Here is a 13,873-nt window from a genome sequence, read left to right on the forward strand (position 1 = left end):
CAGGAAACGATGAACTCAGCGAAACCCTCATTAAGTTCTGGGAGATAAACAAAATCCCAGACGAATTCAGCGACACTAAGGTAATAGAAGTCCAGAAACATTTTCAAGATACCATTGAATTCAACAAAGTTACCGGCAAATATAATGTAAGACTCCCATGGAAGGGCAACAAACACAACCTACCAACAAACTTCACATTGGCTAGAAAAAGACTGAGCAGCCTGCAACATACCCTAAAAGGAAAACACCCAGAGCTTATTTTCAAATACAAAGATCAACTGCTCGATCAACTCAAGAGAGGATTTATAGAACAAGTCCTCGATCCGAACATACATCAAGGAGTCACACACTACATACCCCATTTTCCTGTCTTCAAACAAAGCAGCACGACAGCTATGAGAATCGTTTACGACGCTTCAGCAAAGATATCCTCGAAGACATTAAGCCTCAACGATTGCCTTCATACAGGACCTAATCTCATACAAAGAGTACAAAGTATGTTACTCGCCTGCAGATTACGCAAGATAGCCTTCACGGCAGATATCGAAAAGGCGTTCCTACAAATAGAGCTCAACACTCAAGACATGGATGCTACGAGATTCCTCTGGCTCAAAGATGTAGACAAATCAGCGAATAATCCAGAAAATGTAGTCGTCTACAGATTTTGTTGCGTACTTTTTGTCCCCAATTAGTTTTTACACCTGTAAAACTAAATACATTGACACTTGAATTAAGTTTTCATTCATTCATTCCATACTTACTGAATGCCACAATACAATATCACCTCGTCAAACAAGACGACTGGATATCACAAGACTTACAACGTTCGATGTACATGGACAACGTCCTTACTAGAGTGGACACTGTACTAGAAGCCTTAGAGTATTACACATCCTCAAGAAACTGCTTCCAAAAGGCAGGTATGAATTTACAACAGTGGACCAGCAACTCTCCTGCTTTAAACCGCCAAGCTCACGACGACGGAGTATACGTAGAACCAATGGTCAAAGTCTTAGGCCTGAATTGGAACACAAACACAGATACTCTGTCACTTTCATTAACAAACTGATCAAGGAAACCAACAGCACAGAAAAAGTCTCCAAAAGATCAGTATTAAGCTTATCCTCAAAAGTTTACGACCCGTTGGGACATGTGGAACCAGTCAGAGTAAAAGCGAAAATAATGATGCAGGAACTATGGAAACACAACCTAACATGGGACAAAGAACTACCTGATAGCTTCAAGGAGAACTGGATTAAATGGCTGAATGAACTACAAGGTCTGACTCCATTGGAAATACCCAGACAATATTTCAATAATATTGCCAGTGAAGAACAACTACACATGTTTTGTGACAGCAGCCAACTAGCATACGGAGTGGTGGCCTGCCTGAGAGGAAGTACCCCGAAAAGTGAGACACAGTGTACATTTGTCATGTCCAGAAGCAAAAGTAGCACCCATAAAACCACAAACGATGCCACGATTAGAACTACTTGCAGCAGTACTTGGAGCAGAATTATCTAAATACTTGTCAAATACCTTATTTCCAAAATTCTGCAACTCTCAAATTATATTGTGGAGTGACTCACAAATTGTATTATAAGGGATATCTTCATAAAAGCCTCTACAACAAAAGTTTATTCGACATCGAGTGCAACTGATTAGAGATCTTACCCCGCAGAGTACGTGGAAGTACTGCCCGACCACATCCAATCCTGCGGACTTCATTATTAGGGGAATGGACGCTAAAGCCTTTATATCTAAACTGCAGAATTAGAATCAAGGGCCCTCATGGCTTATGAAGCCAACACAGAAATGGCCATCAGTTCCCGACAACCAGTTGCAAGACAACATCGAAAATTACACGGAGACCCAATCAATAAGCATTAATTTCGCAAACTCACAAACGAGCGCGAATTTACTGGACGTCATCGATATCACCAAATACAGTACCTTTTACAAGACACAACGCGTTACCTCGCCCGTCATCCTTTTCACCGCAAAACTGGGAGAGAAAACAAATTTTAACACAGTTGCTGCCGTAGACATGAAACACGCTCGCATCGTTCTCCTCCAATCTGTACAACAGTTCTATTATGGAGACATCCTATCGAAAATCAAACACGAAGCTAAAGGCAAACAACCGGTAATCATACACCAACTTGAGTCTATTTAGATGATGATGGCTTGATACGACTACAATACGCACAACTATCACATAGCACCAAGTATCCAATATTGATACCGAAGGAGAGTCGCTTGTCAACCCTGATTCTTAGAGCAACTCACTGCTTGGTTTTGCACGGTGGCGTACGTGAAACTTTAACAGAACTGAGACAGTCGTATTGGATACCTAAAGGCAGACAGTCAGTAAAAAAGGTAATAAGCAAGTGTGTGACCTGTAGAAAAGTAGAAGGACCACCATTTCGCTCAGTTAACTCCTCCATTGCCAGATATCAGAGTCACAAAGTCTCAGCCCTTTCAAGTAACGAGAACTGACCATGCCGAGCCATTATAGGTGCGTAGCGCTAACAAAGAAGTCGCAAAAGTCTACGTCTCCCTATTCATCTGCACAACAATACGAGCAGTACATCTTGAATTAGTGGTGGATCAAACAGCCCGCGCATTTTTGAGAGCCTTCAAAAGATTTGCAAGTAGAAGAGGAATTCCAGAATGCATATATTCAGATGCATAATTTCACTTCTTCTTTGGACATTGGGTCTCGGCACCAGTTTCGGAGATATCAATCAGACTGAATTGTGTATGATCAGGTAATGTCTGGATTTCATTACACTTATGTTTCGTTAGTATCTAGCACACACATGATTACATTCAATCGATTGTTTCGTTAGTATCTCGCGCACACTTAGGATTACATTTTAATCTATTGTTTGCTTACTATCAAGCGCTCAGTTAGGATTACATTTCCATTGTTTCTTTCGTTAGTATCTACCGCACACTTAGGATTACATTTCAATCCATTGTTTTGTTAGTATCTCGCGCATACTTAACATTACATTTTAATCGATTGTTTGGTTACTATCTAGCGCACAAATAGGATTACATTTCAATCGATTTTTTCATTAGTATCTAGCGCTCAGTTAGAATTACATTTGAATATTATGTTTCCTCACTATCTCGCGCACAATTAGGATTACATTTCAATCCTATGTTTCTTTAGTGTCTCCCACAAACATAGGATTCCATTTTTATCAATTGTTTTGTTGGTATTTCGCGCACATTAAGGATTACTTTCAATCGATTGTTTCCTTAGTAATTTGCGCACACAATTGTTTCTTTAAGTATCTCGCGCACACTTTGAATTACATTTCAATCGACTGTTCCGTTAGTATCTCGTGCACACTTAGGATTACAATTTCGGCTATTATTAGGTTATTATCTAGCGCAAAGTAAGGATTTTATCAATCGATTTTTTCGTTCAGTTACGATTACATTTCCATATAATGTTTCGTTACCATCTTGCGTACACCTAGAATTACACATTAATCGATTGTTTCGTTAGTATCTTGCGCACACTTTCAATATATTTTTTCGTTACTATCTCGCCCACCCTTTGGATTATATTTCAATCGTTTGTTTTGTTAGTATCTTGCGTAAACTCAGGATTACGTTTCAATCGATTTTTTTGGTAGTATCTCGCGCACAACAAGGATTACCTTTCTTTCAATCGAATGTTTTGTTAGTATCTTGCGCACACATAGCATAACATTTTGATCGATGATTTTGTTAGTATCTCGGGCACACATGATTTCATTGTAATCGGTTGTTTTTTAGTATCTCGCGCACACTTAGAATTCCATTTAAATCATTTTTTTCGTTAGTATCTCGCGCAAACTAGAATTATGTTTCAATCGATTGTTTCGTTAGTATCTCGTGCACGATTAGGATTACATTTTAATCTATAATTTGGTTACTATCTAGCATACACGAAGGATTACATGACATTCGATTGTTTCGTTAATATCTAGCGCTCAGTTCGGATGACATTTGAATGTGATGTTTCGTTAGTATCTTGCGCACACTTAGGATTACATTTCAATCAATTGTTTCGATGTTATCTTGTGCACACATAGGATTACATTTTCATTGCTTGTTTCGTTAGTATCTTGCGCACACATAGGATTACATTCTAATTCATTGTTTTGTTAGTATCTCGCGCACACTTAAGACTACATTTCCCAATCTTTTGTTTCGTTAATATCTGGCGCTTAGTTAGGATTACATTTAAATCTTATGTTACGTTAGTATCTCGCCCTGACTTAGGATTACATTTTGATCTATTGTTTAATTACTATCCAGCGCATAATACGTATTTCATTACCATCAATATTTTGGTTACAATTGCATCACTGAATAAAATCTCGCATTCTGATTGGTTAACGAAGTGGGGTATTGAGCGTGGAATTGCGAGTTGAAAACGAAGCTAAGTGACATTGTTACGCATCTACCTATATATAACAACTATAAGTAATATTGCTTTCTTTTCTTTTCTTCTTATTTTTATTCTATATTAAGCGACTCAAGGAAAATCCATTACTTGACTCGTGAATTTAGCGTTCAATTGCACTTGAAAACCGATATCGCACTCATCGCTTCGCGATTCACGCGATATCATACATACATTTCTTTGATAAGTAGGTTTTAAAAATATCCAACTGTACAGCTGATGTGGACCTACTTGTACTATGTACTATGTACTATGTACTATGTACTTGTACTATGTCTAAATAAGCAAAAACAGAAATTTACAATACAATTGTCATAAGGCTAAAAATGGTATACAGTAATAGTTAAAAGAGGAATCAAATAATTTTAAAATATTTAAATTCAGGGTTCTTATTATAGTTTACAGAGCATTCCTTTTGAAAGCTGTTGTCCCTGACATCACATGCGCACACCAACGATTACATTTCAATCGACTGTTTTGTTAGTATCATTGTGTGCACATAGGATTACATTTGAATCGATTGTTTTGCTACTATCTCGCGTTACTTGGGATTACATTTCCATCGTTTGTTTCGTTAGTATCTAGCACACACTTAGGATTTAATTTCAATCGATTGTTTTGTTAGTATCTTGCACACACTTAGGATTAAATTTCAATAAATTTTTTCGTTAGTATCTAGCGCCACATAGGATTACATTTGAATCATATGTTTCCTTACTATCTCGCGCACATTTAGGACCACATTTCAATTTCGTTTCGTGGATCATTCACGGTTTCCGGGAAACGAGCCCAAAAGCCCCTGATCAAAAACGACCACGATTCCTCGTTTTGCCAAGCTTCGACATACGAGCCTCGTTTTTCCAATCGAGCCTCGATTTTTCAATCGTGCCTCGATTTTGCAATCGAGCCTCGATTTTCCAATCGTGCCTCGATTTTCCAATCGAGCCTCGATTTTCCAAACGAGCCTCGATTTTCCAATCGAGCCTCGATTTTCCAATCGAGCCTCGATTTTCCAATCGTGCCTCGATTTGGGAGGGAGCCTGGGGCGAGCGAGAGCGGTCATGTTCTGGAAAAATTGTCGAGTTTAATTTGTGAACTCGGGAAGTTTTCGAGGAAAGAAATAAAGAAAAAAGGGTGAAAGAAAGAAGGAGAGTAAGAAAGAGAAAAAGAATGAAACACCATATTCTGGTCGAACTGCAAATTTCCTAAAACTCCAGAGATTATGTGGTTCGCGCCATACGAAAAAGACAAGAAAGGAAAAAACAAGAAAATACCAAGATCAATGAGAGTTCTTATCAGTTAAAGAAAAAATTATAGTCTGCCTTTCGTAGACATTCCATCTTTTTTAAAAAAAAAAAAAAGCGAAAAGAATGTGAACGAGAAATAGCCCGGCATCGAAACTGGATTTTTGGGTGGTCACTAACACTTCGCCTTTTTTTTTCTTTTTTCCACAGTTTAGGTATATTTGAGTGATTCAGCTTTCTTTCAGTTTTCGTTCATCTTTCTTTCCTTCGTTTATCATTAACACAGTACGTTTCATTTTATAGTTTAACAACTAAAAGAAGTCGTGAAGCTCTATTTCATGCTATCATTATTATTATTTCTTTCGTGGCACAGATTAAAAACAACGTTGGGGTTTAGCTTTAATAGCATTTGTTAGTATAACGTAATGTGTTTGCAGATTTGTTTCTTTTCTCCTAAATCTTTAGGTTATAGCAGCATCCTTTTCCGGTGAAATGCAAGGCAAATCAAAAGGCAATGTGAGTGCAATTAAAAATGAGGATAGAATTATTACAATAAATTTTAAACACAAGGCTGACAGTTTCAATGACTTCTTCTCTAAAGTTGGTGAGAGGCTTGCAAATGATATTCTAACAGATACCAGTGGTAATGAACATCAGCACATTTACCAAATTACACCTACTATTGAGCCAGTACAACTTAATGTCCACAAGATTAAAAGGGTTATCGATAAAAGAGTTAAGCCTGGAAAAGAATGTGGCCCTTACAACATTACCTCAAGGGGACTCAAACTTGAAGGAGATGCTGTGGCAGTTGGCCTGTCTTATGTAATGGAAGTAAGTTTAAAATCCCCAATTTACCCTCCTCGATGGAAGCTGAGTAAAGGGAAAGCTGTACCCAAAAAGTTACATAGCTCTAAAAGAGGTGACTTTAGGCCTATTTCTCTATTGTTTATTCCTAGCAAAGTGTACGAGGGCATAACAGGAGATTCCATTGACTGCCATTTTAACAAGTCCAACAGAAGCCAGTGGATTTTTAAAACTGGCAGCTCAACAGAACTCTTAATGCTGCACCTGACTGAAGTTTGGAGACACGAACTGGATAAAAACAAAACTGTGGGGGTACTGTTTATAGACTTTAAAAAGGCATTTGATTACATTTGTCATAACACGATGGCCTTCAAACTCGAAGCCTTTAGATTATCAAGGAACCAAAACAATCTGATTGAAAATTACTTATCTGAGAGAAAACAGTTTGTTGAGGTTAAGGGGCAAAGATCTAATGAAGTGACCGTCAAGTTTGGCGTACCCCAGGGACAGTACTTGGCCCCAGGCTTTTAGTATTTACGTCGATGATCTGCCTGAAGTGCCTAGTTGTGGAAAGATGGAAATGTTTACTGATGACACAACTCTATTTTGTATAGGCAATTCCATTGATGATGTCAGCCTTAAGATCCAAACTTATTTAACTGATATAGCAAAGTGGTGTAGCAGGAACGTTTAACAATTCATCCCGATAAAACTGAGGTTATGCTTCTTACCCGTAATGCTTTCATTGGTCCTTTAAGACCAGTCAAACTGGTTGGTCATGCCATTAACTTTGTCAACAAGTCATACTATCTTGGGTTTACGATTTACAAGAAGTTAAGCTTGGACCCCACATCAAAGATCTATCAATATCTATGGTCAAGAAGGTAAAGCAACTGTGCAGGTTCAAAAGCCCTCTCTCTCATATCTTGGAGTCCGTATATTTTAAGGGAATTTTACCAAGCATCACTTATGGAATTTTTTGTATGGGGTAAGCAAAGTTAGGTGTTTTAGAGAAAATTCACCTGAGGGCTGCCAAGGTTATCTTCAAACAACACGGAGGTACTAATTCCCAATCAGTGATACCGTCTTCTTAGAAATCCATAAGTTATTTCTATAAGATGAGGCTCCTTTCTCTGACACACAAAGCTTTTTATGGGATCAATCCTTAGCAGGTTGTAACAATTATTAGGAAGAGTCCAAATATACGAAATATGAGGGACAATTTAAAACTAACTCTGGAGCTACCAAACTCTAATGTTGGAAGACTGTCTTTTAGAGATAGGTCTGCAATAGCGTGGAATTCTTTGCCTCGTTCAGTTAAGAACGTAGAGGATAATAAGAGATTTAAGAACAAACTCCGTTCTCTTTCAACAATTATTGAAAAGATATCTTTTAATCAAACTGCTCTAGTTGGCAACAAGGATTTGGTAAATTGTAAATATTTTTAGGAATTTTATCTTACTACCTCTATTGAAATTTATGCTAGGATTATAAACCAGTTTGAATCACTAGTCACATTTTAATTTATGCTAGGATTTTTCTACTTTTTTTGTAATTACTTTACTTAAATAGAAGCTAGATTTGTCGCAGTTCCACATCAGCTTAATGCTGCCAGTAACCAACCTGCGCTACCAAATAAATTATCTATGTATGTATGTAGGTATGTATCAACTATTGTGTTTTCACACTTGTGTTCTCGTCTCTTGAGTATTAAGGCTCTAGAAGAATCCTTTTTCAATTTATTGATCTTGCAGCATGCCGCTAAATTGCCTTTTGTAAGATTTGTTTCGCAAAACAGTATTTTATACACAAAGTTTTTGTCACTATCACCTATTGTTTTTTCTCACTTGAGTTCCTTTTCCTTGAGTCTTTAGGCTCTAGCAGAATCCTTCAGTTTCAATGTATTGATCTTGCAGCGTGCCGCTAAAGTGCCTTTTGTATGATTAATTTTTGTTGGAAAATAGTATTTTGAATGCACAAAGCCTTTGTTACTATGACCCATTGTGTTTTCTCACTTAAGTTCTTTTTCCTTGAGTCTTTAGGCTCTGGCAGAATCCTTTTTCAATTTATTGATTTTGCCACTAAAGAAGACAGTAATTTTAAATAAACAAATCTTTGAAATAGGTCGATCTGCAAACTTCCTTAGGTTATAGCAGCATCCTTTTCCGAGTTATTGATTTTGCAGCGTGTCGCTAAATTCCTTTTGTAAGATTTGCTTTTGAAAACAGTAGTTTTTAAAACAAAAAGCCTTTGTTACTATCAACTCGTGTGTTTTCACACTTCTGTTCTTTTCCCTTGAGTATTTAGGCTGTAGCAAAATCCTTTTCAATTTATTGATCTTGCAGCGTGCCGCTAAAGTGCCTTTTGTAAGATAAATTTGTGTTGGAAAACAGTATTTTTTAATACACAAAGCCTTTGTTACTATCACCTAGTGTGCTTTCTCACTTGTGTTCTTTTTCCTTGAGTCTTAATTAAGGCTCTTTCAGACTCCTTTTTCAATTTATTGATTTTGCCTCTAAAGGGCCTTTTGTAGCTTTTATTTTGGAAGACAGTATTTTTCAATAAACGAATCTTTGTTTTAGCATCATTTCTTTTTTTGGGGCTTGAGTCCTAAGGCTCTTCCAGAACCCTTTATCAATTCGCACTTTGGCGGCATACTTTCAATTCTGTTTGCCGCTAAAGTGCCTTTTGTAATTTTTATCTTTTCATTGTTAATTAATTAAAAGCTTTGTTGTTATTACTTTGTGTGTTTGGAGACCTATGTTAATAAACTTGTTAATAACTTCACCATTTTCCACAAAATATTTGGTCCAAATAAAACAACCCGAGCAATATATATTTATATATATGTAACAAAGATTATCTTTGCGGAAAAAATAAATATTGCCAATGATTAGGTTACAATAATGAACAGTAAGTTTCAAAAAGGCTGTTGCGCAGTCATGCCTTTTCCATATTTTGATATGATTTTTTTCACAAGTTCTTGAAATAAACTTTATCCGTGGTTTATAATCACGAGTCGAGAGCGCATTTCCCTAAAATTAAGTATTCAAGCAGTAGGCGCGGAAGCCTAATGCAGGGCCTGTTTGAATAGTTCGTAAATTTTCAAAAGAAAAGAAATTGTAAATTTTCTTTGCCAAAGTTTCTTTTCACGATCTTTCTTTCTTCACCTATTTCATCCAACTAACAGAGTGGCCAATACACCACTGATTTTGCCGCCTTTTCTTACAATCGATTCGTGAAGATCAAACTGAAATATCGTGCAAGCGCACTCGTTGTTAAGGCGGGGGTACACTTGAAAGCTGCTAGTATGCCGCTTAAATGAATGAGAACCACCTAGATTAATGTAAATGTTAATCGCGAATACCTCTCGTTTGAACTTTTTGAGAAGAATTTGTCAACTACAAATGCTGATCACTAAAGTGATTTGAGAGGGGGAGAAAGAAGAGAAAATTAATGTTATTTATCGGCAAAAGGTCGTGTCCGAAGTCTTTACTTAAAAATGCTACCCAGCCGGTAGTACGAGACATATTAAAGAAAAATTTCAACGAGGCTAGAGATTTTCTGCTCAGCTTCCTGACACGAAACGGAGACCGCCGGCTAAGCGCGGGCCGTATGGGAGAATACTCCCCACTCTCGGAACCAATCATATCTCAGGATTTGTATAATACCGCCCGCTCACGAACAGAGAAAACAAAGAAGTATATCGATCTTACGTCGTTCGGCTATCTTTCGTCTCGAGCTTCTTTCACGTGTTTGTCCCGTTCCGCTCGTTGCGCAATTTCATACGGCTAGAGATTAACTATCTTAAAATCCATGCGCCGTGTCTTTGCTCTCCTTTCAGATCAGACTACATTGCATTCGCTTCAGTGTAGGAAACTTTGTGCTATGGACTTAAGTTATTTTACTACTCTTAGGCAGTACCCCGTATCAAGGGTGATCCGGTGGCTACAAAATCGGTCACTTTTGGCGAATCCTCTCCATTGCGGAACTTGTCAGGAGGATATGATTATGGTTCAGAGATCTGATGGCCATGTCGATGGATATCAATGGTTAGTAATCTGCAATAAGCCTTGCATATTGTATGTCTACCTCTATATCATATTCACGGTTTCTCCATAAATGGAACTTTTGTGGCAATATGTAAAGGAAGGCTGTTAAGTGTTATCTTTAAGTTCCACTTCGACATAAGGCTCGGAGTTCAGAATTTACTCAAAATCACTAAATGTATGCTTTTAAGACTTCATTTAGTATGAGCGATCGAAGATTACTTTCAAGTCTGCACGAGGGGAGAAAAATAAAACTGATCAAGTAACATGAAACATATCATAATAATGAGGTGATGGCATTCCTCGCCTTGGAGGCGCTAGACACGCGAGTTCGTGTGAGCTTTTAAAAAATTTTAAAAATTGACAACCGTAAATCTTTCCCTTTCTGTGGACTATAAAGGCTTTCGCGCGCGCTATAGTCCGCTCCAGAATCCTTCCAGAAAAAAAAAAATTAAAATACTTTTGGTATGACAAATTATCCGTGACTTCTTTGTGCAAAATCTGGACGCCATCGTGGAGCAGAGTACCAGTCGCTTTCTAAGGATTGTAATTCTCTTGACAGAATGATACCCTTTCTTTCTTTCTTTGGGCCTTTTTCATTTGCTTTTCTTTTAACCAGGGACTATTTTCTGCTTTGAATTTTTCCATGAGCAAATATTCTTCCATGCGCAAAGAGCTTCTAAGTGTGAATTTTCTCAAGTGCGCTATGTAAACAAAATGTGCACACAACACGAATAGAAGCGATTACCACGAAACTTCCCGAGGGAATTGGCCCAGGTACCAGGTAACGACACCTTCTGAAGAACTCGGACGCTTTTGACGATTTCACATTCTTTTTCGGAAACGTCAGGCGAATGCTTGACTTTGCTTTAATTAATCAAATAGAAGAAAAACCATTTTTATCGGCAACTGAAGGTGAGAAGTAACCTTTAAAGTAATTTACGATTTATTCTTCGGTTATCTAATCTTTTTTTTTTCTTTTTAACTTTAAGGAGATGCAGGGCATGCAATAAAAAGCGAAGTTTAAGAGCCAACAGCTTTTTCGGGGAATTTCCCAAAATTGCTCTTGGAGAAATGATGATGATGCTCTATTTTTGGTCCATCGATGAAACACGGAAAAGGACATCGAGAATGATGACCGTTAATAGAAATCTGGTGGGCACTATTTTCCGACATTTGGAAGACGTATGTTCTCGAGACATCACCGATAATCCATTCATCCCTTTTGGCGGCCCAGCCGTGGTGAAGTGCGATGAAAGCAAATTCAATCACAAGGCGAAGGTTAGCATGAACTAACATGAGATGATAATAATGATAATAATATTAATAATAATAATAATAATAATAATAATAATAATAATTATGATAACGATAATTCACTCTAATCATCAAAAATATTTTCAGACAAATTAAGATAATAATAATAATAATAATAATAATAATAATAATAGCAATACTAAAAAAAATAATTCAATGATAATGACTATAACCCCACCACCACCAACAACAAAAAAGTTCGTTTTTTTAATAAAAACTTGCTGTGGTTTGAATTGAAGCCGCCTGATATTTAGCAAACTTTACCACTGCTAATCATTGCCATATTCTGTAGTACAACAGGGGAAGACGTGCTCCAGACGTATGGGTCTTCGGAGTTATCGCCACAGCTACGAGACCTTCTAGGGGGTATTATGAGGTGGTTGCGAGGAGGGATCGAAACACTCTTTTACCGATTCTCGCGAAGTGTCTCCATCCAGGGAGTGAGGTCATCACGGACGACTGGGGCGCCTATCAGAACCTTGAGCAGCATCTGCCCAACCATGTAGCCCGGCATCGAGTCGTTGTCCACGCGGAAAATTTTGTGGATCCTGCGACAGGGGTACACACCCAAGAAGCAGAATCCGCGTGGGCCAATTTGAAGGCTCCAATTAAGGCACGGCGTGGCATAGCACGTGATGACCTTCAGTCGTACCTTGATGATAGGATGTGGAGGCAATGGCGAGGTCTAGATAATGTGATTGGTAATTTTTTGCCTGTTTTAGCCTCGCAATATAGTAACTACGTAATTTAGGTTAATTTAGTTTTTGAGGCCAGCAACAAGGCGATAAAGAGTACAGTGGAATTCCGATTTCTTAAACTTCTAATAAACATAAGAGCAAGTTAAATAAATCAAAGTCATCAAAGGCTGCGAAAAAATCGGACAAAGAATTCAGTGCAGTTCGTTTTGGGGTAAAGAAACCACTTTCGGTAAAGTTATCGGGAGGCTCGAGAATTTGAAGGATCGGGGAATATACAAATGCCTCAGAAACTACTTTCAGAAAATTATTCTACCTAATAAATTATAACCACCAAACTCAAACTCCTTGAAATTTGTTGTGATAGCAGGCTAGCTCCTGAATCGCGAGTGTGTGATTAATTTTTTAATTTTCATATTTTTTTGTAACGCCTGTCTCATTGACTGGTCCTTAGCCTAGTATTTTATCAGCACTTTGAGTACTACTCAAGGGGTGGGAAGACGATGGCTATGCTATCACTGTTCTACCTGTTTTAAAAAGACTTTACAAAGCAAGGCAAAAACTGCAGAAATCACCAAAAACCACGTCGGACATACTAGGAGTGACTAAGTTTTGTCATTCTTATGTTTAACATGTTCGTATTTCGGAATACTTAGTGTTGTAAATCGACCATATTTCGTTCCCCATTCCTTATAACGCATTCAAATTCTCAACGGTTCCTCGAATAACTTAACACCGGGTCACACAACGGGTGACGTTTCCATGAAATAATAATACATTTCTCCTCTAGACGTGAGCTTTACTACTTTGGACGCCCATGTCCCAACTGTCTTCTTTTTCCAAACCCCTGCGGTTTCTTTTTGTTGCGCACTCCGTGAACACACTTCAACCCCTAACTAACGCAACTTCTAGAGTGGTTTGGAAAAGTTTCGAGTATTTTTATCGCTCATAACCTTTACTATATACAATAGTGATGTGATAGCGGAAATAGCGTTTTAGTATAACATCCCACTGGGGCCCCCCTCCCTTCCGACAATGAAGTTGATTGGTATCAGCTTTCTTATTCATTTTATTGAGCGATGGCTGGTTGATTTTTCCACCTCCCACCTTCTTCCTTTTCCAAACCACTGCCAGCGGTTTTTTCTTCTTTTGCGTAATCGAAATGTAAGGAATAAAGAGCTGTGCGAATAGACTTAAACCCCTAACTAACGCCACTTCTTGAGAGGTTCGGGAAGGCTCAAAACCTTTACTTTACACAAAAGTGATGTGTGATAGCGGAAATAGTCTTTTGGT

General features: G+C 37.9%; 1 protein-coding gene across 1 annotated transcript; it reads left to right on the forward strand.

Moving 5' to 3' along the window:
• The first annotated feature begins 10,407 nt into the window (after positions 1 to 10,407).
• LOC148741886 (male abnormal protein mab-31-like) lies at positions 10,408 to 13,092 on the forward strand. The gene is made up of 3 exons (XM_088746917.1): positions 10,408 to 10,571; positions 11,561 to 11,849; positions 12,178 to 13,092. The coding sequence occupies exons 1-3, from the start codon at positions 10,408 to 10,410 to the stop codon at positions 12,634 to 12,636; spliced, it is 912 nt and encodes a 303-aa protein (XP_088603043.1). The 3' UTR covers positions 12,637 to 13,092.
• The last annotated feature ends 781 nt before the right edge of the window (positions 13,093 to 13,873 follow it).

This window comes from Stylophora pistillata, chromosome 1, assembly GCF_964205215.1.
Source record: "Stylophora pistillata chromosome 1, jaStyPist1.2, whole genome shotgun sequence".
Classification (NCBI taxonomy): domain Eukaryota; kingdom Metazoa; phylum Cnidaria; class Anthozoa; order Scleractinia; family Pocilloporidae; genus Stylophora; species Stylophora pistillata.

Coding starts and splice junctions, on each gene's coding strand:
- LOC148741886 (XM_088746917.1), top strand. CDS start 10,408: ATGGACTTAAGTTATTTTACTACTCTTAGGCAGTACCCCGTATCAAGG. Junction 10,572..11,560: donor CATGTCGATGGATATCAATG/GTTAGTAATCTG, acceptor TTTAACTTTAAG/GAGATGCAGGGCATGCAATA. Junction 11,850..12,177: donor AATTCAATCACAAGGCGAAG/GTTAGCATGAAC, acceptor CATATTCTGTAG/TACAACAGGGGAAGACGTGC.